The sequence below is a fragment of the Poromitra crassiceps genome (assembly GCF_964638095.1).
Source record: "Poromitra crassiceps genome assembly, chromosome: 14".
Taxonomy (NCBI): Eukaryota; Metazoa; Chordata; class Actinopteri; order Beryciformes; family Melamphaidae; genus Poromitra; species Poromitra crassiceps.
The window spans coordinates 4,589,307-4,616,521 of NC_139633.1; the positions used below are offsets into that span (position 1 = coordinate 4,589,307).

General features: G+C 43.0%; 2 protein-coding genes across 4 annotated transcripts; both read right to left on the bottom strand.

Moving 5' to 3' along the window:
* Positions 1 to 1,508: 1,508 nt before the first annotated feature.
* fbxo22 (F-box protein 22) lies at positions 1,509 to 13,092 on the bottom strand. The gene is made up of 7 exons (XM_083651178.1): positions 12,938 to 13,092; positions 11,913 to 12,045; positions 11,574 to 11,661; positions 9,439 to 9,537; positions 4,048 to 4,200; positions 3,731 to 3,896; positions 1,509 to 3,517 (listed from the first exon to the last, which is right to left on the bottom strand). Exons 1-7 carry the CDS (start codon positions 13,066 to 13,068, stop codon positions 3,124 to 3,126), a joined length of 1,164 nt encoding a protein of 387 aa, XP_083507304.1. The 5' UTR covers positions 13,069 to 13,092; the 3' UTR covers positions 1,509 to 3,123.
* A 1,840-nt stretch (positions 13,093 to 14,932) lies between these two features.
* LOC310789548 (tropomyosin alpha-1 chain) lies at positions 14,933 to 27,215 on the bottom strand (the record flags this gene model as incomplete). Of its 3 annotated transcripts, XM_083651185.1 has the most annotated exons (10): positions 17,982 to 18,181; positions 19,473 to 19,551; positions 20,332 to 20,401; positions 20,690 to 20,752; positions 20,899 to 20,974; positions 21,504 to 21,574; positions 22,708 to 22,825; positions 23,753 to 23,886; positions 25,942 to 26,067; positions 27,017 to 27,215. In XM_083651185.1, the coding sequence occupies 10 exons, from the start codon at positions 27,128 to 27,130 to the stop codon at positions 18,178 to 18,180; spliced, it is 855 nt and encodes a 284-aa protein (XP_083507311.1). In that variant the 3' UTR covers positions 17,982 to 18,177. The 3 variants fall into 3 exon arrangements, with proteins under 3 accessions (XP_083507312.1, XP_083507313.1, XP_083507311.1); XM_083651186.1 differs by lacking the exons at positions 17,982 to 18,181; positions 19,473 to 19,551 and adding an exon at positions 14,933 to 15,052; XM_083651187.1 differs by lacking the exons at positions 17,982 to 18,181; positions 19,473 to 19,551; positions 25,942 to 26,067; positions 27,017 to 27,215 and adding exons at positions 14,933 to 15,052; positions 24,516 to 24,647.

Genomic DNA, 27,215 nt, shown 5'->3' on the forward strand with positions numbered 1-27,215 from the left:
ATATTAGTTAGCCGCGATTAGCATCAGGCTAACGTTAGAATAATGTGCAGTCTCTGCGGTTGGTCGGCATAGTGGTGGCCAGAGCCTTCTCCCCCGGTACCGTCGAATACCTGGAATTGACCAAACTGAAAAGACAATGTTCCAGCATGTTGCATTCATTATCAACACAAGACGGTAACGTTATTAGTGGGGCTGGGTGGTAATTTCTATAAATGTAACACTAAATCTATTAGCCGCGTATAGCATCAAGCGTTATAGGCTTTTTATTTAGCTCAGTGGTTATAGGCCGTCTCACCACTGCAGCTGTCTGCAGTCAAACAATGTTCAATAACCACCATAAGCATAACGATAGTAACGTTATGCATATTTAGGACTGTTGCACTACTTCACACAAGACTGTAATGTTATTAGCGGAGTTTCTGACCAGGTGGTAAATAAATTAGCAAGCAGCTAACGTTATCTGGTCAAAACCACATTACAGCATTGTAGCGAGGTCCCTCCATGAACCGAAAACAGCCCCGACTTTAGTTTCCCCGCGATGTCGGTCACATTGCTGCTGTCTGGCCAGATGGGCTTCACTAGAGAAATATGCTTTTATTTTTGTGTTGACTTTTTGCTGGAGTCTGTGTTGTTTGTTTTTGCTGCCAGCTAGTGACGAAAGTAACGTTAGCCACTTCCTGTTAGCCATCTTCTTTGTTGGTATATTTCCACCGGAGCCATGAGGACAACACGGCAGGCTTGTGAACGCGCATAACGTCACATCCGCCAAATTTGAAAGTATAACCTGCGACCATACATCCATGCCTGCGACCAGCATGAAAATCCTGCAATATCTTTGCAGATTGGGTGAACGCAGAGAGATGCGGCTGGGCTCGTTTTTTAAGTTACGGAACGGCGCATTCACTCATTGGTAATAGAAAACACTTTGTGAACATTTATTTTCCTGCCAAACTTACGGATAGCACCTTTAAGATGGTGGACAAAATAGTCAGAGGTGACAATTTTATTATTACTGCCTCTAGAGTAGAATATAGAATGTAAAAGTGACATCATCAGTGGTAAGCAGGGTTTGTCATTCATCGGGATTCAATGGTTAAAGCGCACATGAAGCAATCTCATAGCATCTCTTCCTTTATTTAAGCACGCCTAGACATGGGCTGCTGAGGATATTATAGGCTAGGCTGGGACTTCAGGGCGTGTGCAAATGAAGAAAATGTGTGATCCGAATTGTAGCAGGCCCAATGAGTAAACCCACTGGGCTTAGAGGACTGTTTTAAGACACGTAAATGTAGCCTACAATGCAGTGGTTTGAAAAAATTAAGGGAAAACAAGCACATATCCACCATTTGTCATTTATTGAGAAAATGAGCAGATGAGCAATTCTGAACAGATGATTTGGCACATCCTGTATAAAAGTGCATGTAGCCTCCACCAAAACTATTTTGTTCAACCAAGCCAAAGGCTGTCTTAACCCATTGATACCTGATGCAGCATTTGTGTGTACGCACACAAATGAGGGATATACACGCAAATGCTGCATCAGGTATCAATGGGTTAAAATACAAATAATCCCCTGCTCAAAAACTGTAAGGGCAGATTGTGTGTTATACAGAAACGGGAGCTACTGTTGGAAATTAACTGAGCTTTTAGTTGATTTAAAAAAAAACGAAGTAACAGAACTGATCTGAAAACAACAATGGCTGCAATTTGTGCAGAAAAGCCATTAAACATAGAGATGTGCAAAACTACTGAACTAAAAAGGACAACAAAAATGGACAGGGCCATCTAGCAATGAAAATCTAGATGTGCATGGTGTAACATCCATTGGCTTTTGACAGAGGGCACTATTCTATCAAAGCCATCTATTTTGACAGGATTTCAAATGTACAAATAGGGAGTTAAGTCTCAAAATAAGAGTTTCCAAGATTCCAAAATTACCTTTTACCATTCATGTTATTATTAGCAAAAAGTACCAGACAGCCTTTAGCTAAGACTTCATCGATTTGTGCCTGTGAAATAATGACCAACCTTCCTATTACAAAACTATGTTTGTGCAGAGAAGGGTCCATATTTCCATTTCTGGTTTTCATATTACTTTATAACCTGGTAAAAACGCACCCTAAAACAGATTTAGCATTTTTCCTATGACCCAGGACAATTCAGCCTCTATTTCCTCTAAACTTGAACAACTTTTAAAGTTAACAGAGCCAAAACTAAAAACACACTTGCCAATCGGTGTCATTGTCAATGGAGTGACCGCAGTGACGGTCTCCTGATGACATCACAGGTTATTAGCTCCATTCTGCAGGTTTCAGCATTGCCAGAGCAGGATCCTCTTGAGAAATATTGATTGTACTGCCCAAGACCATTTGAGTCCATTCTGTTTGAGCATTTTCCAATTAAGCTGCAGAAAGTGGGGAGACAAAGTGGCCTTTAAGCCCAACCGTTAGAGGTAGGAATTAGGTAGCTAGAAATATGAGCTGAAAAAAGGCACTGTAAGACTCAAATCATTGTACCGAATGACAAATTATCTTTTACCTTATGTAAAAAAACAAAAACTGGTAAACGCCTACATGACTGGGAAGAACATTCAAATCAAGATTGCCTTGATTTTGGGAAAAGGGGCCATCCTCCTCTTAATTAAACAAATAAAATGTGGCTTCTCTGAATCAACAATTATAACAATAGCCTGGGATACACAAGTGTTTATAATTTACTCGAACACAAAGCAAACACACCATGAGGTTAGGTAAGATATGCCTTGAATAGTTAATAGTAATTTTGGGGAAAATATATACATTTATATTTTACAAGACTGCTATATTACATATGAATGATAAAAGAGATGCTCAGTATCGTCTTTTCAGAACTCTTGAATCAGAACTTTGTGAAACACACTAGTTTTTTATACAAAGCTGTGTTTACACGTCTCCCGAGGGATGCACGATTTCCCAAAAGTTACCATTACATCAACCGCATATGGAATGGATACTTTTCCTGCTTTATGAGCGGTATTGGCGACAGCAATATCGCAAGTCGTGACGTAACGCGCTGCGCAGGATGTTGATCGCTCGCGACAGCGAACACGTGCGCCGTGCGTCGTTCTGCCAGGCGGGTGGTCGGTCAGCCCAGGTGCACCAGGGTCATGACTGTCGTGTACTCGTGCTGCAGACCGTCCATGTCCGTGTCGCAGAGCGTGTAATCGTCTTTAACGATCCGGTCGCAGCCGATCTCTCCGTTGCCGAACAGGCCGAAGAGCGGGGTGTTGGGGAAGACCTTGCGGAAGGCGTCGGCCTCCACGTTGCTCTGGTTGTTGTAGTAGTTCTGGCCTCTGCCCACGCAGGCGAACATGAAGCCCAGGGTGTTCCGCTCGGGGATCTTGGCTGCCTTCAGTCGGCGGATGGTGGCCTCCGCCGCCTTGGCGCTGGTGACGTCCTGCTCCAGGAGCACCGATGCCCCCTGGACCCTGGGCCCGCTTAGGGCCAGGCCCACCACGCCGTACGCACCCTGACCACAGCTAGAGAGGACAGGAGGGGAAAAGTGTTCATTTAACTCTCAAAGTATTCAAAGAAACTTTATTTCCTTTTCTTTCTACAAATCCAATCAACACTTATAACGCACAGAGAGAATTAAATAGAGTGAGACAAATGGCATGAGACACTTTCTACTAGTCCTTAACTCACCACTGTCTGGGAGGAGAGAAGACACTTTCTACTAGTCCTTAACTCACCACTGTCTGGGAGGAGAGAAGACACTTTCTACTAGTCCTCCAGCGACGAGAGCTTTGCTCCTGGCCAGTGGCTCCAGCACCTGGCTGAGGAAGCGTGCTGCTCCAGACTTATACGCCTCATAGACAAACAGCAGCACCACGCGCAGCTCGGGGTTATCAACTAGTCCTGGAAAGAGGAGGGAGCCAAGAAAGAAAGTATTGAGATGGAGAGACATTTTTGGAAATTTGGAAATTTGACTTGTCCGTAAGCTTGCATTTTTCAGTTCAGGACTCCTGGGAAATGGTTCCAAGCTGAGGTCTTGAAGTCAAACACTCACCTGCTTCCTCCAGGGCTGTCGGTGAGATGGTTTTCTTGCAGAAGTGGAAGGGCTTGATGTGGACCCCCTCCATGCTGGGGAACATGATCGCGTAGCCCGCCTCGCCCTCCTGGTGCTCCTGGGGAGGGCTGGAGTGAGAGGCACTGGGAGTCACTGAAACACACAGGGACAACCACATTCACTGACATGCCTGAAGGGCCAAATACTGAAGCAGCTGGTTTTATTTGTTCGGTCCCCCCAAGCCCCCAGGAACAGTTCTGGGCTGTGACCCAGTGGTCAAACTCGGTATTGACCACTGGTATTGACAGTCACAAAGACTGCGCTTTATACCGGGAAATGACCAGAAAGCGGTGTAATGCCTTCATGTGTGAAAGTTGTTTTCCGGTATAAGCGTGACCCCGTCATCGCGGACATTTCACCACTTTGGAGGTTGTCACAAGAGTGGTATGTCTGCTTCATGTGTGGGCATGCCGATTTCCCCCCCTCCCCTCTCTGCTCGCTCTCTGGCCAGTCCTTCAGTCCGCAGCCTGACAGGGACAGAAACAGTGAAAATGGCAGCGGCTTGTTCTGAGTCTGAAGCCGCCCAACGCTTGTAGAGAAAACAAATGCACGAAGCGAAATGTGCAAGTATTTTGCTTACGTTGCTGACAGCGAAGGCAAGCCCGGACACATCAAACGAAGCCAGTCTGTAAAAAGGGCTTCAACGCGACGCAGGTGAACGGATAAACATCAAACCAGCCAGGCTATTTCTCTCAGACAGGGGTCCCAACTTCTTCGAAGATTTCAGTTCAGACTGGTTAGCGAATGTGAAGGATACAACATACATGCCCTCTTAAGTCAAACGAGTGTGATTTATTGTGTGACAAGCAAACTTATTTCACCATTGGAGTTTTGCCGACCCCCAAAATAAGGACGATTCCCATGCACACGTCACTCCCCACCCGCTCTGCAGAACCCCCCCCCCCCCCGACCCCCCACAAATACAGCTTATTTGACGCCTATATTCACACATGTGAGCCCTTAGGTGTGAAGGGAAATTCAGGGGAAATCCCTCTCTCTATGGCTCTGCCCACTAGACTCAGCTACGTTCATGTGGGGTAGGCGGTAGGTCTGTGAATCTTCACTGGCCTCACGATTCGATTCGATTACGATTCAGAGGGCTACGATTCGATTTGATAACGATTATCGATGCATCTCGATGCATCGCGATGCATCTTAAATCGATGCATCACTTTTTTTCCCGAATACATGATTTTTTTCTCACTTTCTTTTTTCTCACTGTGTGGCTACTTTTAAAATAAAAGTGCATTTAGAATTGCATTGTATTACGATCCATAATTAAAATAAACAACTGCATGTACTTCCATTATATTTTATTTGATTATATAATTATTTTTATTTTTATTTTTTAAATAATCGATTTTTGACATTTGTGAATCGATGCAGAATCGTGCAGGTCCGCATCGCGATGCATCTTATAATCGATTATTTTTGACACCCCTAGTAGGCGGGGCCAAGAAAAACACACTACTGCTATCTATCGGCACCGGCAGTAGGAGTCGAATAAACCTTTTCGGCACATGCGCCGGGGGAGCAACTTTCATTGGAATGAATGGGCCGCCATCTTTCAATCCCATATCCAGTTATTTTTATATGTCCATGGTTGCCCCTCTCTGGCTAAAGGTGTACCGATCGATCATTCACATCAGCTGCTTGGTTGGAATGAAAACCTGGCTGCAGACTCTTGTGCCTCCATGGCACATGATTAACTCATTGAGTGCCAGCCACTTTTGGAGAACGGACGCTCCCAGTGCCAGAGTTTCAGAGCGTTTTCAGTGATTTCTCGAGGCCCACAGAATATTGTGTGATATTACTATGTAAACACTGAACACGCACAAAGAACGATGAGACTCTATTCTATCATCTGCAAAAAAAAGTTTATTGATCCCATTTTCCGTTCTTTAGTTATGAGCCGGAGAAGATAGCTTGATTCATCCAAAAATAGCAATTTTTTTCTAGAAGCTGAGATAATTGGCCTTTTGTGAAATTAATCATTTCAAGCACATCACTGACTCTGAAGCTAATCTTTTCTAATGTAGTCACACCTCAAAAATAATTTCCTTCAATAAAACAGTTTAGGCCAGGGAATTTTGTTTGGCAGAATAATATTTTTAGCTACAACCAGCAGCGCTGGCCCCTGCGTGCGCTGCTGGTTGCAGCTTCTTGCTGGTTTTGATTTGCTGCTGGTGGGTATCGGATATTCTGGCTTGCGTTTGTCAATCCTGTCCTGCTGCCTGGGTCTGTCTGGGTGTTGTGTGTGTGCTGCTCTGCGTGCCCCCTCCCCCCCCCCCCGCCCCGCCCCGCCTCGCCTCGCCTCAACTGCACACTCCTCCTCCTGTCTGTGGTGGCTCTCTGCTGAGTTTGCTGTGCGCACAGTGAAGGGTGCGGAACAGCCAGGCTTTTTTACAGCGTTCCGCGTGTGTTTGTCACCGGCAACGATGCTTCCAGTTGAGAATAATAACTCCACGGTGTGGATGTGCAGATGTGCTGTCGCAACCGACACAGAGCGGCTCAATTGTGGGAGCAGATTGGCTGCTGCAGGCACAGCTGCAGTAACGTGCTTCAGCATATCGATGCATACGGATGCGATGCGATTTCCGTTTCCATAACGACTTCTTCTTTGTTTTTTCCTTGCCTTTCTGTTATGTGGAGAGCACTGTCGCCACCTAAGGGTTCTGTAAAATAGGTTATAGACCTCCAATAGCTACAATAGTTGTACCAGAGATGTATCAGGGATTGATCCACGTCCCACCGTCAAAAAACGCAATTGACGACAACCGTCGTCATTGGCACTCTACGTCAGTATTTGAATTGACGACAGCTGTCGTCATTGGCATTCAATGAGTTAAGAACCACTGATGTATGGAACGCCTACTGCTTTGACCTGTGGGAAGAAGATACACTGTAACACTGCAGCCTGTGTCTTCATAGGTTTGTATCAAATAAGAACACCACAAAAAAAGCAGGAAATACTGGGTAAATTAATGAGCTATGGGGAAAAACTCAAGAAATCCAGTAAAGATCCTACAAAAAAACAACTGTATACAGGCACTATTGTGATCTTTGAGTTGAGTTTAAAGTTTGAGTTGAGTTTAAAAAGTTTATATATGTATTCAAAACACTGCCTGACATTCTATGTCTCCCCTTTTTCCAACTACAATCACTTGCACATGCACAACTCCAATATCCCAATTTATAAAATCACAATGCCAACTGCCGCAATTTTCTCTTATAAAGGCTATTAGAAATAACCACTTGTGCAAGCTATTCATGTGCTGTGCAAAACACCTAGTGTACAATTTAAGTCGTGCATCATAGAATCATTTTATTCATAATGAACAAATACGGTACTACGCATTAGTTTATCATGTTCTCCCCCTCCCCCCGTATTTTTAAATTTAAGGCATTAAAAAGCAATTCTGTAGAAAGAGCTACGTCCATGTGTATCATAACTCCATTTTTAATATTGTGCACCCAATATCAAGATGCATAAATTATTTGATGCACTCTAGGCTATATGGTAAACCTATTACAAATAATCAATAGATTCAACTTTATCCAGTCACAGATTCCATTCAATTGAGTTTGTGACCCCATGTTGACCCTCAGCTGCAATACCACAAATTGAGTGTTATCACAAACAGCCGAGCTGCCACTAAACCTGATCGACGATGCCAGCCTGATAAGCCATCATCTTGAGGAAGGAGAACATGGGCTGATGGAGTCACTTCTCCGGAGGCTTGTGATTATATGGAGAAATGGAGAGGGCGGCAGCGGGCAGACTGGGCAATCTATCAGAGGGAGAGGCGAGGAGGTGCCAACCGTCAGCACAGCTTTCTAACTAGGCAGCAGGGGGTGTGTGGATTAATGCTGAGAGGTGAACTATTCCTCTCCGATATGCCCGAGACTCTCTGGGGCAAGCTGGTGGCTCCACAGGCCCAAGGCTGCACATTTGTGACTTGGTGGCTTCAAGTCTGGCTCGGCACGTTTGCCGCACATGATGCCATCGTAGCAGCTGGTCGTAGCATCGTAGCGTCGTAGCACATGATGCCATCGTAGCAGCTGGTTGTCTCCCGTCTTTCCTGTGCCTCTCCGTGTGCAACCGTCACAACAAGAGAGCTACAAAAACAACATTGAGTTTCTCGAGAGAACGACGCATCGTAGGTTTTACGAGACCGCAACGCCACCAACAACCACCACCAGAGCAACTTCCTGCCATGTACGAAATAAACATGGGGGGAGGGGGGTTGTATTCCAATAGCAAATGAAAATGCAACAACAGGCACTTTTTGCACAACATGAAGACATCTCAATACAAACACACTTCTTTGTGAGAGAAACCAGAACAAGATCGAATAGATGAAGAGAAGAGCGCTGCGTGGACTTAAAAATATGAGAGCCAGGTGCACGTGGATGGGTTAACTTAAAGTAGTTAATAAAAAAATAAAGTTTGTCTCCCGCAAAAAAAACCTTTGTGGAGAGTGGAAGAGAGCAAACCTTAAAAAATCCCACAGCAACACTGGTCTTTGTAGTAGAAAATTTTAAAAAGCCTTTATTTTAAACATGGCTATAGATTAAAAAACACCAACAAGTTTCTGCTCACACAGGAGCCTTCATCAGGGAGTAAGAGATCTACTGTATCTCCATTTGGTTGAAGGGAATCAACTAAATGAAGGCTTAAAATGTTTCTAGTAACATAACACTTAAACACTAGGGGGCAGTAGATATGTATATTATGTCTAAGATCCGTCTTTGTCACTTTAAATTCTTTGCTTAGCTCAGTGCCCAGACCATAGCTGACCAATTTGGGGCCTGCGAGCCAACCGTTTGTTTTGGCCGGCCATGGATTTGACCCTATTGATCCAACCATGTCATGCTAGCTTGTCGGGGAAGGGGGCTAAATAACACCCAAAGTTAACTACATGTTAGTGAGGGGAAAACTCCTATGGCCATTTTCAAAGGGATCATGTGACCTCACATCTCAAGATATACAGTATCTGAATGAGAATGGGTTGTATGGGTATAGGGTTAGGGGCTACGTACCTGGAGTCACATGGGTCCCTTTTAAATATGTTTATGCCTTTCTTTCTTTTTTACGATGCAATCAACTCAACATCTAACTACGGTAATACAATTACTGTTAAACAGATAAGAGTAGTGTTTTTATTATTTTAGATTTAGAATGTAATTGTCTCTGAAATATAATAAATTTTAATTAATGCAATTTCACACATCAACTTTTTTGTCCTAGACAATACCTGTAGATGTGCCATTGTTTTTTCTTCTTCTTCTATGAATAAGGAAATGAGACAAAAATGGAGAAACACTTACAGACTATCCCTGGTGTGGCAACGCCCATGATGTCACAGCCTTTGGGGAAGAGCAGGTTCAGTTCCTCCACGGTGTCTCGACTGTGGCGACTCTTTTTCGCTTCAGAGTAGTTGAGGGAAAACATGTTAGAAGAGAAGGCTCATGGTTTTTATATGCCATCATTTTGATAACAGATCAAGCCTACACAATGGAAAGTTATAGTCTTTACACCAGAGTTTTTGTTTCAGAGAAATTTGCATGAAACCAGCACCATTTTCTCTATCATCTACTACTACTTCTACTGTTGCACTCATAAGATGAGCTGGGGAAGATCAGCTAAATAAATGCCTCAGCTAAACATAACAATACTATATGAAAAACCATTACTCGCAAATTCAGATACAAGTCCTATTATCTTCGTGCCATTTTAAATGTGGAAACTTAACAGTGTTTCCGAACATACATTATTTTCACATTTTAAAATAGACATTCTTCCCCTTTCCCACTTCATGTTTTTTTGCTTCCTATGCTTCAGTGCTCTAAGTGACCTATAAAAATGCACAATGTAGATGTGATGTACAGCAGGTAGTCTGACCCATATACATTTTACGACTCAGGAGTTCGAGTTCCTCATTCCTAACTAGGAGGTCGAGTCTGGAGCAGACAATTTGATAGGTAGCTTTAATCATGGACCTTAATGGTCTCGTTTGTGACTTGGAAAGAGCCAGAGCCTGGTTGGGACACAAGACTGGGCTTTGTGCTGGAATGTAAGTGTGTGTGTGCACTTAAAGGAACTAGTGAGTCAACTAAAAGCATTGTTCTCCTAAATCCACAATACAAATACATTTGAAAATATCAATGCTTTTTAATTTAAATGACTACTCAGATCCACCCTTCTAACTTTTTTGTGCAGAGTAGACCAATGAAATGTTAGCAAATAAGGCAATTTGGGGTGTAGTTGTTGCACAGTATTTTATATTATAGCCATTTTAGATTAATTCTGGTCCTTCCAAATCACATCGATCATCAAGCTGTGCAAGATGACGCAGATGCCAGATTCCAGCTGCCTGTGAGCTTTTTGGAAAGCAGGCTTTATTTCAAGGTTCTCTTCATATGTATGCCCTCTAAAAGTATTTCAGGCCATATTAATGCAATGACTTGTCAACTCAGAGTTGTTACACTCCATTTCCATCTTAGTCTGACATTGCCTCCATTCTAACTGATTTCCACGAGGGAAATCGCCCAGGGGAATTCCGTTTTCCCTAACCAATCACTAGAGACCAACGTAGTGGCCACACTAACATACGGTACTAATCTAATCCAGTTGGGAGACCCTTTGAATAAATGCCTTCAAAGCAGAGTGCAGTTGGGATTTCAAAGTAGGAAGTACTTTTAATTGATTTAAAACAGCCCTGATAGCAATGTCTATCTCGTCTATAGCGACCAGCCTGCCACCATTGTGTTATTACTCTTCAGCGCACTTGACAACAGGAAACAGCTTGAAAACAGTGTTAAGTCCCATCCGTTGTGCTGTTTATTGACACCAATTGGCTAATCGTTAGTCCCCATTGGACTAATCATTATTTTGAGGAAATGGCTGTTGCATGTCACGATGCCAGACCAGAAGCAGCCAAAACTCAACTCGGTGGAGTTGGCGGAGTCAAAGGTCTGGACCCAGGCAAGTTCACAAGTATATTTATTATGACCACAATAAAACTAATGATTTTGAGATAATTGATGCAGAAGCTGTTGGCAATGCTAAAGGAAGTCCATGTACAGTAGCTATAAAAACAACATATTCTCAAAAAAAGAAGAAAAAAGTTTGCCAACACCGTTAAAAAATGACTTTTAACCCAATAGACTTCGCAGTATTACTAACAATACTAGCAATGTGTGTTTCAGGACTCAGTTCCTGATGACACTCAAAACTAGTGCAATGACTGCCAGCGAAACATGAATGGAATGCCATGGCTGAAACATCTACATTGGAGAGTATATTTTAAAGAGGTCATTTTATAATAGAGAATCTATCTGCTTATCGTCACAATTGGAACAAAAGATTTAATACAGGATTATGCACCTATCGGCCATATTCTGTCTCATGAACAGAAGAGAATGAAGAACAACACTATTGTGTAGTACTACTTAATACTAACCTTTACTCTCTCTGTAGCAATATGCTTGTCCATTGAAGGCCTCACTGTCTACCATTGCCAGAACTGTTTTAGGCAGAAGAAACACTTTCTGTAAATAAGCAGAAATATAGTGCATGTGTTAAAACGTGTGTTAAAAAACGTACAAAAAGTACACGGCCCAGCAATATAGAGAACACTTATTAACACATCTTCTTAGTCAATGTTTATCACAGTGTTAATGAGTGCTGAATTCCCAACCTCACATCTGGATGGGCCATGATCTACATAGTGCTGTTCTATGAAAACCTCATATCTCCAGTTTAGGTGAACCGGCTTGAGTGTAGTAGGCTAGTGCTTTACCTCCACCTCCACAGCCAGACTACTGCAGAGGACATGGACGTCCGTGTCAGATGGGCCACAGGCTGACACCCAGGTCAGCTGCTGCTGAGTCCTCAGCACTCTGCGTGCACAGTTTCTCCACAGCCGGCACACACTGTAAAAAGAAACACACAAAAACACACAACTTCTGTTAGGGGTACTATAACGTTATAGGCAGGGATCACTAGTGATTTTCACTATTCACACATGCAGCTAGCTACATTCAGGAACATTTCCGTCTTGCGCCCTTTTCACTCATCATGACATGGCAATGGGCCAAGGGACGGGGGGGGGGCTGGCAGTGCGATTCACACATTCGTAAGGTTACTCTGGAGTTACTTCCGGTGTTGTTGCTACGCAACGTTGGGGGTACGGGGCTCGCTCTCTTGTGGGTTACGCCCACTGACGCCAAACTCAATACAACCTGCCCGTTTTACTGTTGTCTTGCTTGTTGTCACTAAGTGCGCCCGACTGCTAGAACATGATGAAGAAAGACCTGTTGTGAATCAGTGGGGTCTTTCCGGGCTAAAAACCGAAGCGTGTCTTGTTTATTTACAAAATTCACATCCGCACTCGTTGTTTTGAATCGCGGGTTACCCCCCAGTCCCGGGTGCCTTCCTGCATCCCTTGCTCGCGTGATGTCAGAGTAAACTTATGAATGGCCCCATGCAGGAAATATCCATAACCTGTCCATGGTATGGGTGGACATTGCATGGATGACAGCCCCTTTCACACACAGCCTGCATTTGAGAAAGGGCCCGGGGCTTTAGCTAGCTAGTGAGCAAGCCAGCTAACGATGTGCTGCTTGCAAGCAACACGCCTGCCCACCTGCAAGCAACGCCACACCAACCACGAGAAACTGTTTAGTTAACGCAGATACTGTTTAGAAGAGCTAGACAGTGTATAACGTATCTTTTAGTAAACGCATTCACCTTAGCTTCCTAGCAAAACAGCTCATTCGCTAACTGGCTAACGTTATGCGTGCAGCCACTTTCAGTGAACGTTACCTTGCGATCCGGAGGAGCGATTTGGTTGGTACAAAGGTCAGAATTCTCTCAACCACTTCCGCCACATTGCTCAGTATGTATTCAGCCTTGCTGTCCTGTGGAGAGCCTGGGAAATCTGAATTTTCATCCATGTTTTCTTCTCAAATCGTGGCGGCTCCCAATGGCTGCCCAGCGACGAGGTTTCACCTTTGCCCTCGGTGCTGCTGCTGCTGCCTGGCTGGCACGTGGAGTAGACATACCGCCCCCAGTGGCGAGGAGGGTCGTTACCGACGAAGGAAGTATTTGCCATTTTTATGTGCATAAGAGTTGGCCAATTCAACACAGTAGTAGCTATTGACATTTTACTGATGTAAACGGTCGGATGTTGAGAAAAACGATACTCTTCTTATAGCTTTTGTTTTAATTAGTGGTTGGCCTCACCCTCATTATGATCACCATGGATATCAGCTTTACCTTTGTACTTCACTACATCATAGCATATATCCAGAAATACAATTGACTCAATAGTTTGACACTTATGCTGTCTGCATGAATATATGGGCAACAGCAAGCGCAAAACCTCTACTCTGACATTATAAAAGCCCAAAACTTTGTCTTCATAAGTTCAAAAGTTTGTCAAAAGTTTGTCTTCATAAGTTATTCCCCCCCCCCATTAACTCATGCTACTGGACAATGCCCTAGGTCTTATTCTTTTTTAAATCCATCTATTTCTATGGTGTAAGTCAGGGGTGCCCAAACTTTTCTAGGATGAGCGCTACTTACAAAATTAAACTAGTGGCAAGTACATATTACTAGCACATTTTAACAGTATTATATTATTTATTCAACATTTAATGTTATGTTAAATACTGTAGATACTGAGTTGGCTATACATGAGGGATTTAGTTTATGTATTAAAAATAAAATGAACACATTTTGGATTTCTTTGGCTAGCTACTTATTGATGGCCCACAATCTATTGGGCACCCCTGGTGTAAGTGCAAACAATGATCACGCCTGAATTTAACATCTAATAAATTCAAGCTTTCAGAATCAATTATATACTTGATCTAACCATTTATTCATGTTTACAATGTTTACATTTCCATGATAAAAAAAACGGGGAGAGAGAAAATCCAACAAACCTTAATTTTCAAAAACCGCTTCAAATGAATGAACAGGAAACAGAGTAGTGCAGCAACATTTCTTTCACATAACTAGGACACAATACAGTAAATCATGCAACTGTCCTAAGCACCTCTTGATAAATTATATAAGTGTATACTTTTTACAGTTAATACAGATGACACACAAGCAAGTTACAAAAGTACAAACGATAAAACTTTTATATAACTTTGGCTGAAATTATGGCTTTGTTCACAATGGAGCAGTGCATTAATGTGCAGTAAAAGTGCAAAGTCTCCCAACATATACATTTAGACTTATCAAAAGATTAACAAAATCCAATTGCTGTTTGATTGCAGCATAAAGGAAACCGCACAAATTAACAGTAGCTCACCAAAGCTATGTCGGTCAGCGTGGATGCCATAACTATCCACAACTACCTGTTGCAGGTCAAGAGAAGTACTGTGCCAAAGAAGAGTGCAAAATAGCAAGATTTTTTTTTGTTTTTTTTTATGCTGCAATCAAACAGCAATTGGATTTTGTTAATCTTTTGATAAGGAAACCGCACAAATTAACAGTAGCTCACCAAAGCTATGTTTGTGCTACCTCGTGCAGAGCTTGTTCCCTCCGGGTGAAATGGTCAGTGGAGATGCATAAACACAACCCGATGAGGTCTAGCTGCAGCCCTCCAGCATCAGACCCCTCTCCGGCTGCTCCAGGAGCAGGTCCCTGATCCAGGGCCTGCTGCAAGAGGTGGACGTGACGATTTGATAAACTATCAATGTGAAGGTAGTACAACGACTTGCAGCATCTAAGTTTATTTAAAATGGATCATATTTAAAACAAATCCACCTCTTGCAGCAGGCCACAGGAAAGGGTCCCATACAGCTTCAGGGAAGATGGGGCAACGTGGGGAGATGGAGTGGTGTCAAATGTTACACACCTCCATAAGAGTCTGTTCCAGCATCTGCGTTATGCTCAGGTGCTCTTCTTTAGCATGTGACAGTTTATCTGTTAATATAGCAATGCATCGTTAAGATCATACAGACAGACAGCAAGGTACACACAATATGAACAGACACAGCTTGAATATGAACAGACAAATCTACTGATTGAACAAGCATTATATTAATGAGGGTGAGACATCTCTATATAATGAAGGTGAGAAGTGTGGTCTTTATAAATTATTTGATAATTCAAGTCAGCAGTTTTTTTGGTAAGTAACGTAAACACATACTCAACCCTGATGTACAGTACATTCTGAGGCAACTTCACCAACACAGGCTAGGCTACTATCATCCTGTGTCCAAAAAAAAATCTATCCAATTTCCTGCAATATATAGACAATCGTGTGTATTCTTAAGTTATAGCCAGGACTGCATCAGCTGAGGCAAGAAAATCTGCCTTAGCTGGTTCTCAGAGCCAACATGGTAATTGGTCACTCTCTCCTGGGTCAACAAACTATCGAGTTCTACACCCCTTCAGGCAGCTTCAGACCTCCAAGACAAGGACCACGCACTGAATCTAGAGTGTTGATTTCAACCCCGAATTAAGACAGCTCTCTGTAAAACACTCCCAGTTCACATCCCACTAATCCATTCCCTGCACAACCACCCAAAAGCTGTTTTGTCCATCTTTCACCCTGCCACTTAGTTTTGTCCACAATGTTTCCTTTTACTTTATTTTTACGCTGCTATATTTTGACATGTACATGTTTTCTTTGTGGGGGGCCAAATGTTACGTTCTATCATTCTTTGGCCAAATGTCAAATGAGAATTACAAAAATGCTAAACATTGTTATTCTTATCATTATTACAACGAGACAGTTAAATGTTTTCCATAAATATCAAATTGGGTAGATGACTCGATGTGTCAGAATTGTCATGACGACTCAAGTGCTTATCAGCGGTGTAACATTACTCAGAACAAGGAAAAGAGTGATGTTGTGATTTTCACCTCATTCGAGACTGAGATCTTGTTATGTTTGTTGAGACTGTTGCATCATCATCAAAAAAAACTGAAAAATGACCTCCGACCACTTTGTAGTGAAATTACTGGAGCCTGTCACATATCTAACCAGAAGGTATGATAGTAAAGGTGATGGAGACGTTTCAAATTGTATTGGTGTACTAACAGCCCTGACGATAACCTGAGGAAACAAGACTAACAGCCCTGCGACATTGAAATGTTCCGACCAGAGGAATCAATCTTCGGGTCTCCGGTGAACAGAGCGACTGACCCGACCCGAGCGGTCCATAGAGCCCCCCCCCCCCCCCCCCCTGCTGGTGTGGGGCTAAACTTTTTTTTTTTTTTTTTTTTTTTTTTAATCAAATCAGATTCTTTTTGTAACCTCTAGTCTGTGTGACCTTCCATTTTCTACCTGCAGTTTGAGCATGCAATACATAATGTGGGAATCTTATATTTCCGTTCGTCCAAAGTATTATGTGGTTTAAGTTTGGTGTTGCAGACACAGTAAGTAACCTGCATTTAAATCACAGTATTAAGACAACTGTCGGGGTGTTTTTCAAGACGATAAGAAGCATCCGAGAGCCCATCAAAGTTTAAGCATCATTTAAGGCTACTCTCAGTTCATTGTTCATGAGACGGTTTTTCTCAAGCTGCTTGTATAGATGGTCTTGACAGTCAGAAAGCAGGTAAGAGAAATGGAAAAGAGACAGAAGACAGGTTAGTACAAAAGTTATTACAGAAGTTAGTGTAAAAGACAGAGCTACTATTGCTTTCAAATATCACAGAAATGTCAAGTCTTTCGTACTGAAATGATTGAACTGTTCACCCAACACTAAAGCAACACTTCACTTTGATAGAACATGCTCTTCGTCGTATGAATCTCCCATAAGCCCATTAACTGTCACCAAGAGGCCTACTGTATTGGCTGTCACCCACAGAGCCTAAGTCCCTCCCCTTCCCGTCGGACCCTATGCGCACCAGCGTCTTAAAAATATCGGAATGGTGATCAACGACTAGAGACGTTACTTTTTTTGATCCCGTTTGTCAATTGTGCCACAGGGTACACAATCACATATGCTTTTCAACGTAAAAGATAACTTTGCAAGTCAAGAAAGTCGCAGTTTGTTGTAACACTGTGGCACTATAAGTTATAAATCGGCAAAACCTGGTTTTCTTTTATCAGAAGTACATTTTTCCTGCCAGAGAGGTTGAAGACAGACTGGGGAAAAACCTGAACACTGACTGAACCTGGAATATGCATTCGGCACCAATGTGAAGAAGAGTGTTCTCCGTTCAGGTGAGCTGAGCATGCAGGGAACCTGAAGTGAAACTGCTCATTCAGAAGCACACTAGTCTCAGTCGGAACACTTCTGCTCCGATATATTTCTCTAAAACAAAGCCTAGGCCCAATAGAGCTTTGCCAAGATGTCTGAGGAATTACTCGAGACTGCATTTGAAACTCCCTGGTGGTAATGCAGTCATTTCTCTCGGGACACCCAACGTGTGCTCAACAGTAGAGTTTGAAAACACTCAATGTTCTACTCTGACCTAGCAACTCAGCACCTTTCATTAGAAACTAATACTATTACTTATGCATGAATACATCGACTAAAAAGCACCCAACCTGTCAGACTACTTTCTTCTTTTCGCCCAAGTTCCAGGGGATGCCTTTTACATCTCATGATATGATCAATAGATCATGATATGATCAATAGGTTGTTGAATGTAGACAGACTAAATCATAGCTTCAGCTCCAAAACTACTTGCCACTGTGCTACAACAGAGAATGGAACATAACGGATGGAGGAGGAGCTTCAGAGTTTATTCAAAAGCTACTCGGCAAAATAAATTAAAAACACAAGAGAAAGAAATCAAATGAGGACAAAATGGAAATGAAGAAAAGTGGCAGGAGAGAAGGGGAAGGGCTGACATGGATGGAAGAATGTTTATTTTACAGACAGAAATACGGCTCAAAGTTCTGTACAAGCGATGGACTAACGGGCGGCAACAGCGCTGGCCCGACGTGCAGCAGCGTGACGGTAAAGAAACGCAGGGACAGGGGAGAGAGGAAGTTGTGCGGAGACAGGAAGTTGGGCAGCGCTGCACAGGAGAGCGAGGGCGTCGCTCGCCCGGCGGGGTGACGTCTGGGATGAAGGAGTGGAAAACATTTAGCTGTGAAAAGGAAAGAAGGGAGAAACACAAGTGTTGGGACGCAGGATGGAAGGAAGGAAAATGGTGGCATGCAGAATCAAAGAAAATCAAATGAGATGCAAAATCAAAGAAAATCAAATCAGATGCAAAATCAAAGAAAATCAAATGAGATGCAGAATCAAAGAAAATCAAATGAGATGCAGAATCAAAGAAAATCAAATCAGATGCAAAATCAAAGAAAATCAAATGAGATGCAAAATCAAAGAAAATCAAATGAGATGCAAAATCAAAGAAAATCAAATCAGATGCAGAATCAAAGAAAATCAAATGAGATGCAAAATCAAAGAAAATCAAATCAGATGCAAAATCAAAGAAAATCAAATGAGATGCAGAATCAAAGAAAATCAAATGAGATGCAGAATCAAAGAAAATCAAATCAGATGCAAAATCAAAGAAAATCAAATGAGATGCAAAATCAAAGAAAATCAAATGAGATGCAAAATCAAAGAAAATCAAATGAGATGCAAAATCAAAGAAAATCAAATCAGATGCAAAATCAAAGAAAATCAAATGAGATGCAGAATCAAAGAAAATCAAATGAGATGCAAAATCAAAGAAAATCAAATGAGATGCAGCAGGACCATGCCAAATAAGATCAAGAAAATAAGAGTGAAACTAGGGCTGGGCAATACATCGATAGTATATTGATATTGTGATATGACGAGATATTGTTTTAGATTTTGGATATCATAATATGACATAAGTGTTGCCATTTCCTGGTTTTAAAGGCTGCAATACAGTAAAGTGACCTTCTGAACTTACCAGACTGTTCAAACTGTTCTATTTGCTTTTACCCACTTAGCCTTAAGTTCAAATCCACATTATTGATGATTATTTATTTAACAAAAATCTCATTGTAAATATTTTGTGAAAGCACCAATATTCATCCCTACAATATTGTCGTAATATCGATAAGAGGTATTTGGTCAAAAAAATATTGTTTTATTTGATTTTGTACCATGTCCTCCCAGCCCCAACTGAAACTGATGAGAGAAATGTGGATTTCTTGAACTGGCTTTGTGGTGAGAAATGACAAAGAAAAACTTAAAAAAAAATACTACAAAATTCTGTTAAATACTACAAAATACCTTTAGCTCAGTGTTAGCAGTAAACTGTGATAACAAAAAAAACAATCCATCCAACATAGATGAAGCACTGCACTCATGCCACAAGAGGGAGCCATTGTATGGTGGTGAGTGGGGTTAGGAGTGTTTTGGGCTAAAGGCACAGACACAAGCAGGTGGCGCATTACATGGATGTCATGTCGTTGAGGGCGTGGTCCAGCTCCTCGCTGATGGCCTTGTACTTGAGTTTCTGGGCATACAGCTCATCTAATGTGTGGTCGCACGCAAGCAGAGGAGGGGAGACATGACATAGTGGGGGGGGAGAAGGGATGGCGAAGATATTGAACAGAAAACACACAAGACGACAGAACAGAAAAGACAAAAATAAAGGATCGTCAGAGAGCAGAGGCTGAAGAGGAAAAACCGAACAGAGAAACTGAAAACAGCGAGACAGAAATAGGACGGGTGCGTGCGACAGCTGCCGACGCCGCGTCACATTCCCGAGGAGTCACGGAGAAACGGCCTCACGTCACATGTTCCATGACCCCTACGACTCCTGAGGACTATCACGTCACATGTTCCATGACCCCTACGACTCCTGAGGACTATCTGGACAGCAGAATGCCGGCCATGATGGACATCATCACAGTGAGGAATGCTGCTCCCAACTTTAATAATATCACACCGGGCCTGCGCATAAGTCTTTATTTCTTTCTCTCCGGTATATAACTGACTTTGCAGATATTTGTCCTGGGGGCTTTTTCAACTGCTTTTTCAACTTTTCAACTGCTGACTGGAGAAATAATGTAACACGGCACAGAAGTTTGCAAAAGAGGTCATCTGATGTTCTCTTTTGTGATCAACCCTTTGTGAGAAAACACATAATACTTACTAGTACGCAGGAAAGTAATAAGAGGACTTTGGGAGAACTGAGTTGCAAGGTCAAATAGTAACTGCCTCATACTTCCAAAATTGCACTGGAACAAACACTCCCTTACATCTACAAAATGTCAAAAACAAAAAGATAGAAAAAGAAATGATACGTACCCTCCAGGTCGTCAATGGTCTTCTCAAGCTTGGCGACTGATCTCTCAGCAAACTCAGCACGAGTCTCAGCCTGAGAGGAGATACAGAGTCAACCCTTAGTGTTTCCCCATGACAACATTTAAGAATTTAGCTAAATCACTCCTATCCAGATATCCTGGATATAGTTCTCAAGTGATGTAAAGAAAATCTAAGAATCTAGAATAAAGGCCGCACATAGTCAACATTCTTATACTTAAGTCAAGATTCATCAGTCACCATAATTTGAAAGGAGCCTAGCAATAAAGACACACTACAACAAGGATTTAGTTTGTTTTTTGAAATAAACTAAGTGATGAATGACTACAACTCGTTAACTCACCTCCTTTAGCTTGTCTGTCAGGACCTTGATCTCCTCCTCATACTTGTCCTCCTTCTGTGAGTACTGTAGTTGCATAGAAGAGCCCATGTTAGAAGAGCCCATGTTAGACCAACATGACAAACTGACACGGTTTCACAGCAACATTAAACAGACCCTTTCCTAAGGCTTTAACTGTGGCTTATTTAGCATCAATCTTGTTGACATCTTACCTTCTCTGCCTGGGCCTCCAGAGACTTCAGGTTGTTGGTCACGGTCTTCAGCTCCTCCTCAAGCTCAGAGCACTTGCTGGCGTTTTAGGTTCGGTTGAACAAGCAGGGATGTGTGCAAACAAGACAGGTCAGACAATTATGACAGGGTTTGTCACAAAATGCTCTGGATCTTTATACACATTTATGCATTATTTAACCACACGAGTTGACAAAGGGTGCGTTCGGAAATAGCACTCCCGAGCGTCCAGTGCGCACTCTGGCACAAACTGGACCATTCGTAAATTGGGAGCGCTGTTGGAATACAGCGTTCGGTTATTCAGAGCGCCAAAGATGATGAACTGCTAAAATGGTTAAAAAAAACACAGGGGAAGAGAAGAGAACGGAGGAGAGGAGCTGAGAGCAGATAAGAGTGAGCTGTTTGTATGTGTAGCAGTTAGCTAACTGCTAGCCAGTAACGTGTTTCTAAAACGAATGGCCACTTTGGCAGAGCGTCAGATTGGATTTCCGAACGCACCCAAAGAAAGTACTGTCATCTAAAGCAATGACTTGGAGGAATAGCTGAAGAGGAAAAGCAGGAGAGACAAATGGAAGGAAGTTGTTTTTACCCCTCAGACAGCTCAGCGCGCTCCTCTGTACGTTCCAGATCACTCTCAATGATCACCAGCTTACGGGCCACCTGCAGTCACAACATGCAGTACTAGTTTAGACTCATTCTAGTTTGATACATCAATACAGAACACCAATACATAACACCATCAGACACAATATCAGTCACCTATGAATTCTTTAAAAGAGGCACCGATATCATCTGTGCGTTTTAGTTGTCAAATGCAGCTGTGACCCAGTTTGCTTTTGACTCCTCAGTCAAAGTGTGAGACCAGGAGCAGGTTGAAAGCACTTTTTCACTCTCGCCAATTTGTGTTCACAACTGAACTAAACCCCAAAGTGGGATGTGTGCGACGCCTGCCAAAACATGGCCGCTGACTACAGCTGTGACATTACATGAAAGCAAAGGTGCAGTGCAGCATTCCCCCACCTTCTTCAACATCAAATTCAAGGACTTTTCAATGACTTTCAAGGCCCAATTCCACCAAATTCAAGGGTGGAACACAGCATAGTTTGAGACACGGATCAAATCCAATTATGTGTGAACACTTCTCGACTGTGCTGTTAAGTTTACCCACAATCTGTGATTAACCCTATTGATAGTATTCCGTTACATCAACACACGGCCATCTTGGTAGGAAAATAACAGGTGATTGTAATCAATTAACAGGTGATTACAATCAAATGACACAAACAGGCAATGACCTCTGTGTATTTTAGCGCCATATTGGTAGGAAAATGCTTGTGACATCATGGGAATACTATCTATTGGTGCCAGAGTTCAGAGTGTGGTGGGCAGCTGGCAGGAACACTTGCCTCCTCAGCGATGACTCAGTCAGCCACCCAGTCAGTCAGTCAGTCAGTCAGTCACCCAGTGAGTCAGTCAGTCACCCACCCAGTCAGTCAGTCAGTCATCCAGTGAGTCAGTCAGTCACCCACCCACCCAGTCAAGTCAGTCAGTCAGTCAGTCACCCACCCAGTCAGTCAGTCAGTCACCCAGTGAGTCAGTCAGTCACCCACCCAGTCAGTCAGTCAGTCAGTCACCCACCCAGTCAAGTCAGTCAGTCAGTCACCCACCCACCCAGTCATTCAGTCACCCAGTCAGTCAGTCAGTCACCCACCCAGTCAGTCAGTCACCCACCCAGTCAGTCATGGACATTTAGTGAGTTCAGAGTGCGGTGGGCCGCTGGCAGGGAGACTTGCCTCCTCGTATTTGCGGTCAGCCTCCTCAGCGATGTGTTTGGCCTCTTTCAGCTGGATCTCCTGCAGCTCCATCTTCTCCTCGTCCTTCATTGCTCTGTTCTCAATAACCTTCATGCCTCTGGAGGAGAGAACATCATGATGGTGAATGAGTCGTTAGGAGCTACACATCACACATCACAGCAGGCAGCCAGTAGGTTTAGTAGTGGGGTTTTGGTGATGTTGCTCTTTAGAAGACTGACCTGAGATACAGTACGTGGTCCATTTGAGAAATTCACGTGGTTCCTAGTGATGACTTTGTAGGATTGACTTGCACATACGGAGTTGCATTACTATCTGGACAAAATAATGGAGGGGGGAAACCACTGGCATTACATGTCTCCCTCCGCCCACTATTTTGCTTATTCTTTTGGCCAATTTGGGAGCGCTGTTTTTAAGTTTTTACTCATGTTTTTTACTCATATTTTTTACTTACTATCTGGTTGAAGTGTTTGTTCATACTTGACATGCATTGTCTCATATCAAGGTGGGTTGCAGCAGTACAGTCTTCTGCGTGATGGTTGCATGTGAATGGTCGTACATGAGGTAGAGCATGACGCAAACAATGCCATGTACTGACTGCCACCAGACTGCAAATAGATGCACTCATGGCACCAGAAGACTCAATTCAAAGTGTCCATCAAAATGCCAAAGGCAAATTTTGAAATCCCATAACACCCTCCCAGGCGCCTTAGACATTAATATCTCGACTCGGTTTGAAGGTGTTGCCGTTTGTTATTCTTCACAGCAACAAATAACATATGTGAGCTGACGGGGTTCTAAAATCACAGAAATGACATTCATATGTTGGCAGTCTCTTTTTTCGTGATTCTGAAACTTATGACCTGGAAATGACCAAATTCATCTTCCATACATTTCCAGAGCAGCAGAGCAGTGTACTAGTGTAGGAGGATCCCTGTACAGGGCTAACAGAGCCACCGCATAACTCAGGAGTGTGTCAAGAAAGTGTTGACTGTAGTCCAGTGGCATCATGATGGTTGGTACCCACCTCTCACTCTCGTCAGCAGCCTTCTCAGCCTCCTCCAGCTTGGTCAGGGCCGTGGCCAGACGCTCCTGAGCACGATCCAACTCCTCCTCAACCAGCTGGATGCGTCTGTTCAGGGAAGCCACATCACCCTCAGCCTGCACAGCACAAAGACAAGACGCCACAGTCAGACAGAGACATGGGCTCAGCAGCCGAAACAAAAGCTATAACATTACATTTTCACAACATACTTATTGACCATTTTTTAAACCCACCCCTTGTTAACAATGCATCTAAGGGAATTAGAACAAACTGCCCCCCTGCTGCTCAACCTGTGTGTCAGACCACCATTTCCTGTTTTATATTGATTAACTTCTCATAAACAACTTGGATAACGTTACAGAAGCATGGCTACAATTACACATTTGGGAACAAGCTGACCTGTCCTCAAACGAGCTGCTTATTTGCCTATGTGAATTTGACACAGGAGTGTGATTATTTTTAGTGGACACAGTGGACTGTCTGCTGCGGTAGTCTAGGACTCGTTGGGTTGTTGTTGTTTATTCGGGGCGTGACGCGCCCTGACTGTTGGGCGGTGTCTCCATCGTTTCACTGCGCGTCACACGACGGCCTTTCAACAACACATCCCATAATAACCACATAGTGATATGATCACATCAGACCGTGTGCCGTCGCCTAGCAGCCACGCTTCTTGACCAGCTTTGCACACTTAATGCCGTCGGCCTGTCTGCGGGCTAATTGCCTTATGTCATCATGAGCAGCTTACGGCTTCCCTGGCGCTCCTCTGCAGACAGAGCTCTCGCTGTATGCTCGCTGCCCGGTCCTCCGCGGCGTCGGCGGTCTCCTGCAACGACTTGATCTTCTTCTTCACCGCATCCAAAGTTGTTCCCCCGGCCATCTTTCTGCACCAAAGTCTGTTTGTTTGTTTTCCTGTCCTACAACGCTGTGTGTGCTGCACACTGTGTGCACAGTCAGTAGCCACAGGGAGATGCGGCACGCGTGTGATCTCTGCCCCGGTGTCTTTAATCAATCGCTGATGAGGACGTGTGCCACAACACACCGGAAGTAACTGATTTGTCCGATTTTATCACCAGAAAAAGAAACAATAAATTATGTCCGTTTGTGATGCTCTTTCAAATGCATTGTAAGTCTTTTTCTTTTTTTTATTTAATTTTGTTTACTTTTCATTTCTTTATTTTTGCCTTTTTGGCAGTTTATATGAGTGCATCCCCTGCTGGTAAACTGAGGGAAGCACCCATCTTCTTTTCACATATTTACCGATTCAGTTATTGGCTTCATCCTTTTAAACGACGGTCTACAGAGATATACAAAATATATTTTAATTTCCTCCACTAGTGGCCTTAAATGACAACAGTGTCTGTCTGTGTGTGTGTGTGTGTGTGTGTGTGTGTGTGTGTGTGTGTGTGTGTGTGTGTGTGTGTGTGTGTGTGTGTGTGTGTGTGTGTGTGTGTGTGTGTGTGTGTGTGTGTGTAGGTGTGTGTGTGTGTGTGTGTGTGTATAATCCTAAAATGTAGACTTGTTGTTTATTTTAATCTTCTCATTGACTCTCATAGATGTTTTGGAGGGCTTAGGTGCTGTGTCGCTGGATGGGTTTTTTTATGAAGCAAATGCAATTTGACATCATTTTGGACCATTATTATTATGATATCTGTGTACAAACATTTGGAAAAGCCAGAGCAAATAATAAATAAACAACACCCAGAAAGCTTAAAGTCAAAACTTGCTAAAGTAGTCCACTGGGGAGTCTACATTCATTTTACATTAATTTGGCTTAGGGAAAACTCTGAATTCAGTGCAGACCAAAACTGACAGGCTAATTTTATCTGTTGAGTGTAACTGCAAAGTGTCAACTGAAACCAGCTGGTCAACAACAAATCTAAGTGTCTAAGAAATACTTGACTGAAACTCTACACTGGTCCTCAGATTCGCCCAAATGGTTGCGGGACTCCACTGGTAAGCCAGTGAGCTGTCACGTTACCATATACAGCACACAAGCTAAATTTAACTAGGCCTATCTCCATCCTGACCTGTCCCATTGTAGACCTAGTGTGATTGACTATACCATAACTAATCAATCATGATGGTTCAAGGTTCATAATGGTTCAAGGTGAAACAAGGGTCCCCCCCCACTGCCCCGCTCTTCAACAGTCATGAATCTGCCCCAAACTCACGTCTGTGGCTTTCTTCTCGGCCAGCTCCAGCTTCTCCTGTGCATCCTTAAGGGCCTCTGAATACTTGTCCAACTCATCCTCTGTTGCCTTCAGCTTCTTCTGCAGTGCTACCAGGTCATCCTCGAGCTGGAGGAGAAGCAGGGTTGAAGTTGGCAAGGCACAGCGGACACAGGGAAACGAGACACGAGAAGAGGTTTAGTTACATGCAGAGGACAGAACACATCATTACCATTTGTCATCACCAGTCACCATGGAGGAAATAATGACACCTTATAGTGTCTGAAATTAAGCCCTTGGTGAGGTGTGAAATATATTAGATGACCATCTAAATACATAATACACTGTACATGCTGTATGCTGCAATCACTGTGGTTCTCAACACATGAACCAGGCTACATGAACCAAATATACAATTAGCCTATTCTACAGTGTAAATTACATGCAACAAAAACAGCATATGACAAAGGATGCCTTTTGTATACAAAAGGTATCCTTGGTATCTTCCTATCTGACTACATTAGCCCAGTGCTTCTCAAATGGGGGTCCAGGGACCCCAGGGGGCCTTGGGGGTGTTCCAGGGGGCCCCGAGCCAAAAGTAGGGTAATTTATTTTCGCTATAATTCCATTCATGAGTAACACAATGACTATTTTGGTCATGGGTTTTATACACTTTCTGTAATAAAACATCTAAAAGCATCAATGGACAAAATCCTATCAAATGGGGGTCCGGTCTGATCTTTGTCAGTTTAGGGGTCCCTCATGTGAAAAAATTTGAGAACCACAGCATTAGCCTATAGGCTACTAGGCTAATGTAACTCAAAGCAAATGTATTCAGAATACAATAAAACATTTTAATCTAGCGTCCCCTCTATCCTCTTAAAACACAGATAAATAAATAAATAAATAAATAAATAAATAAATAAATAAATAAATAAATAAATAAATAAATAAATAAATAAACACATAGCCTACATAAATAAATAATCCGCACACGCTCAGCGCCAGGCGCACTGGGCCGCTGGCTGGTGCGTCAAAGCAAGAGAGCGACTTGATTGGATGATGCCGACGTACGTACCTGTTTGCTCCTGTCCTCCGCCGCCTTCTTGTCTCCCTCGGCCTGCTCGGCTCTGTCCAAGGCGTTCTCCTTGTCGAGCTTCAGCATCTGCATCTTCTTCTTGATGGCATCCATGGCTGCTTAGTGTCGGGGTGGCCGCGCCAACGACAAACTAATAAGACACTGAAATGGAAAAGGGCGAGCGAGAGGCTTGGAGCGT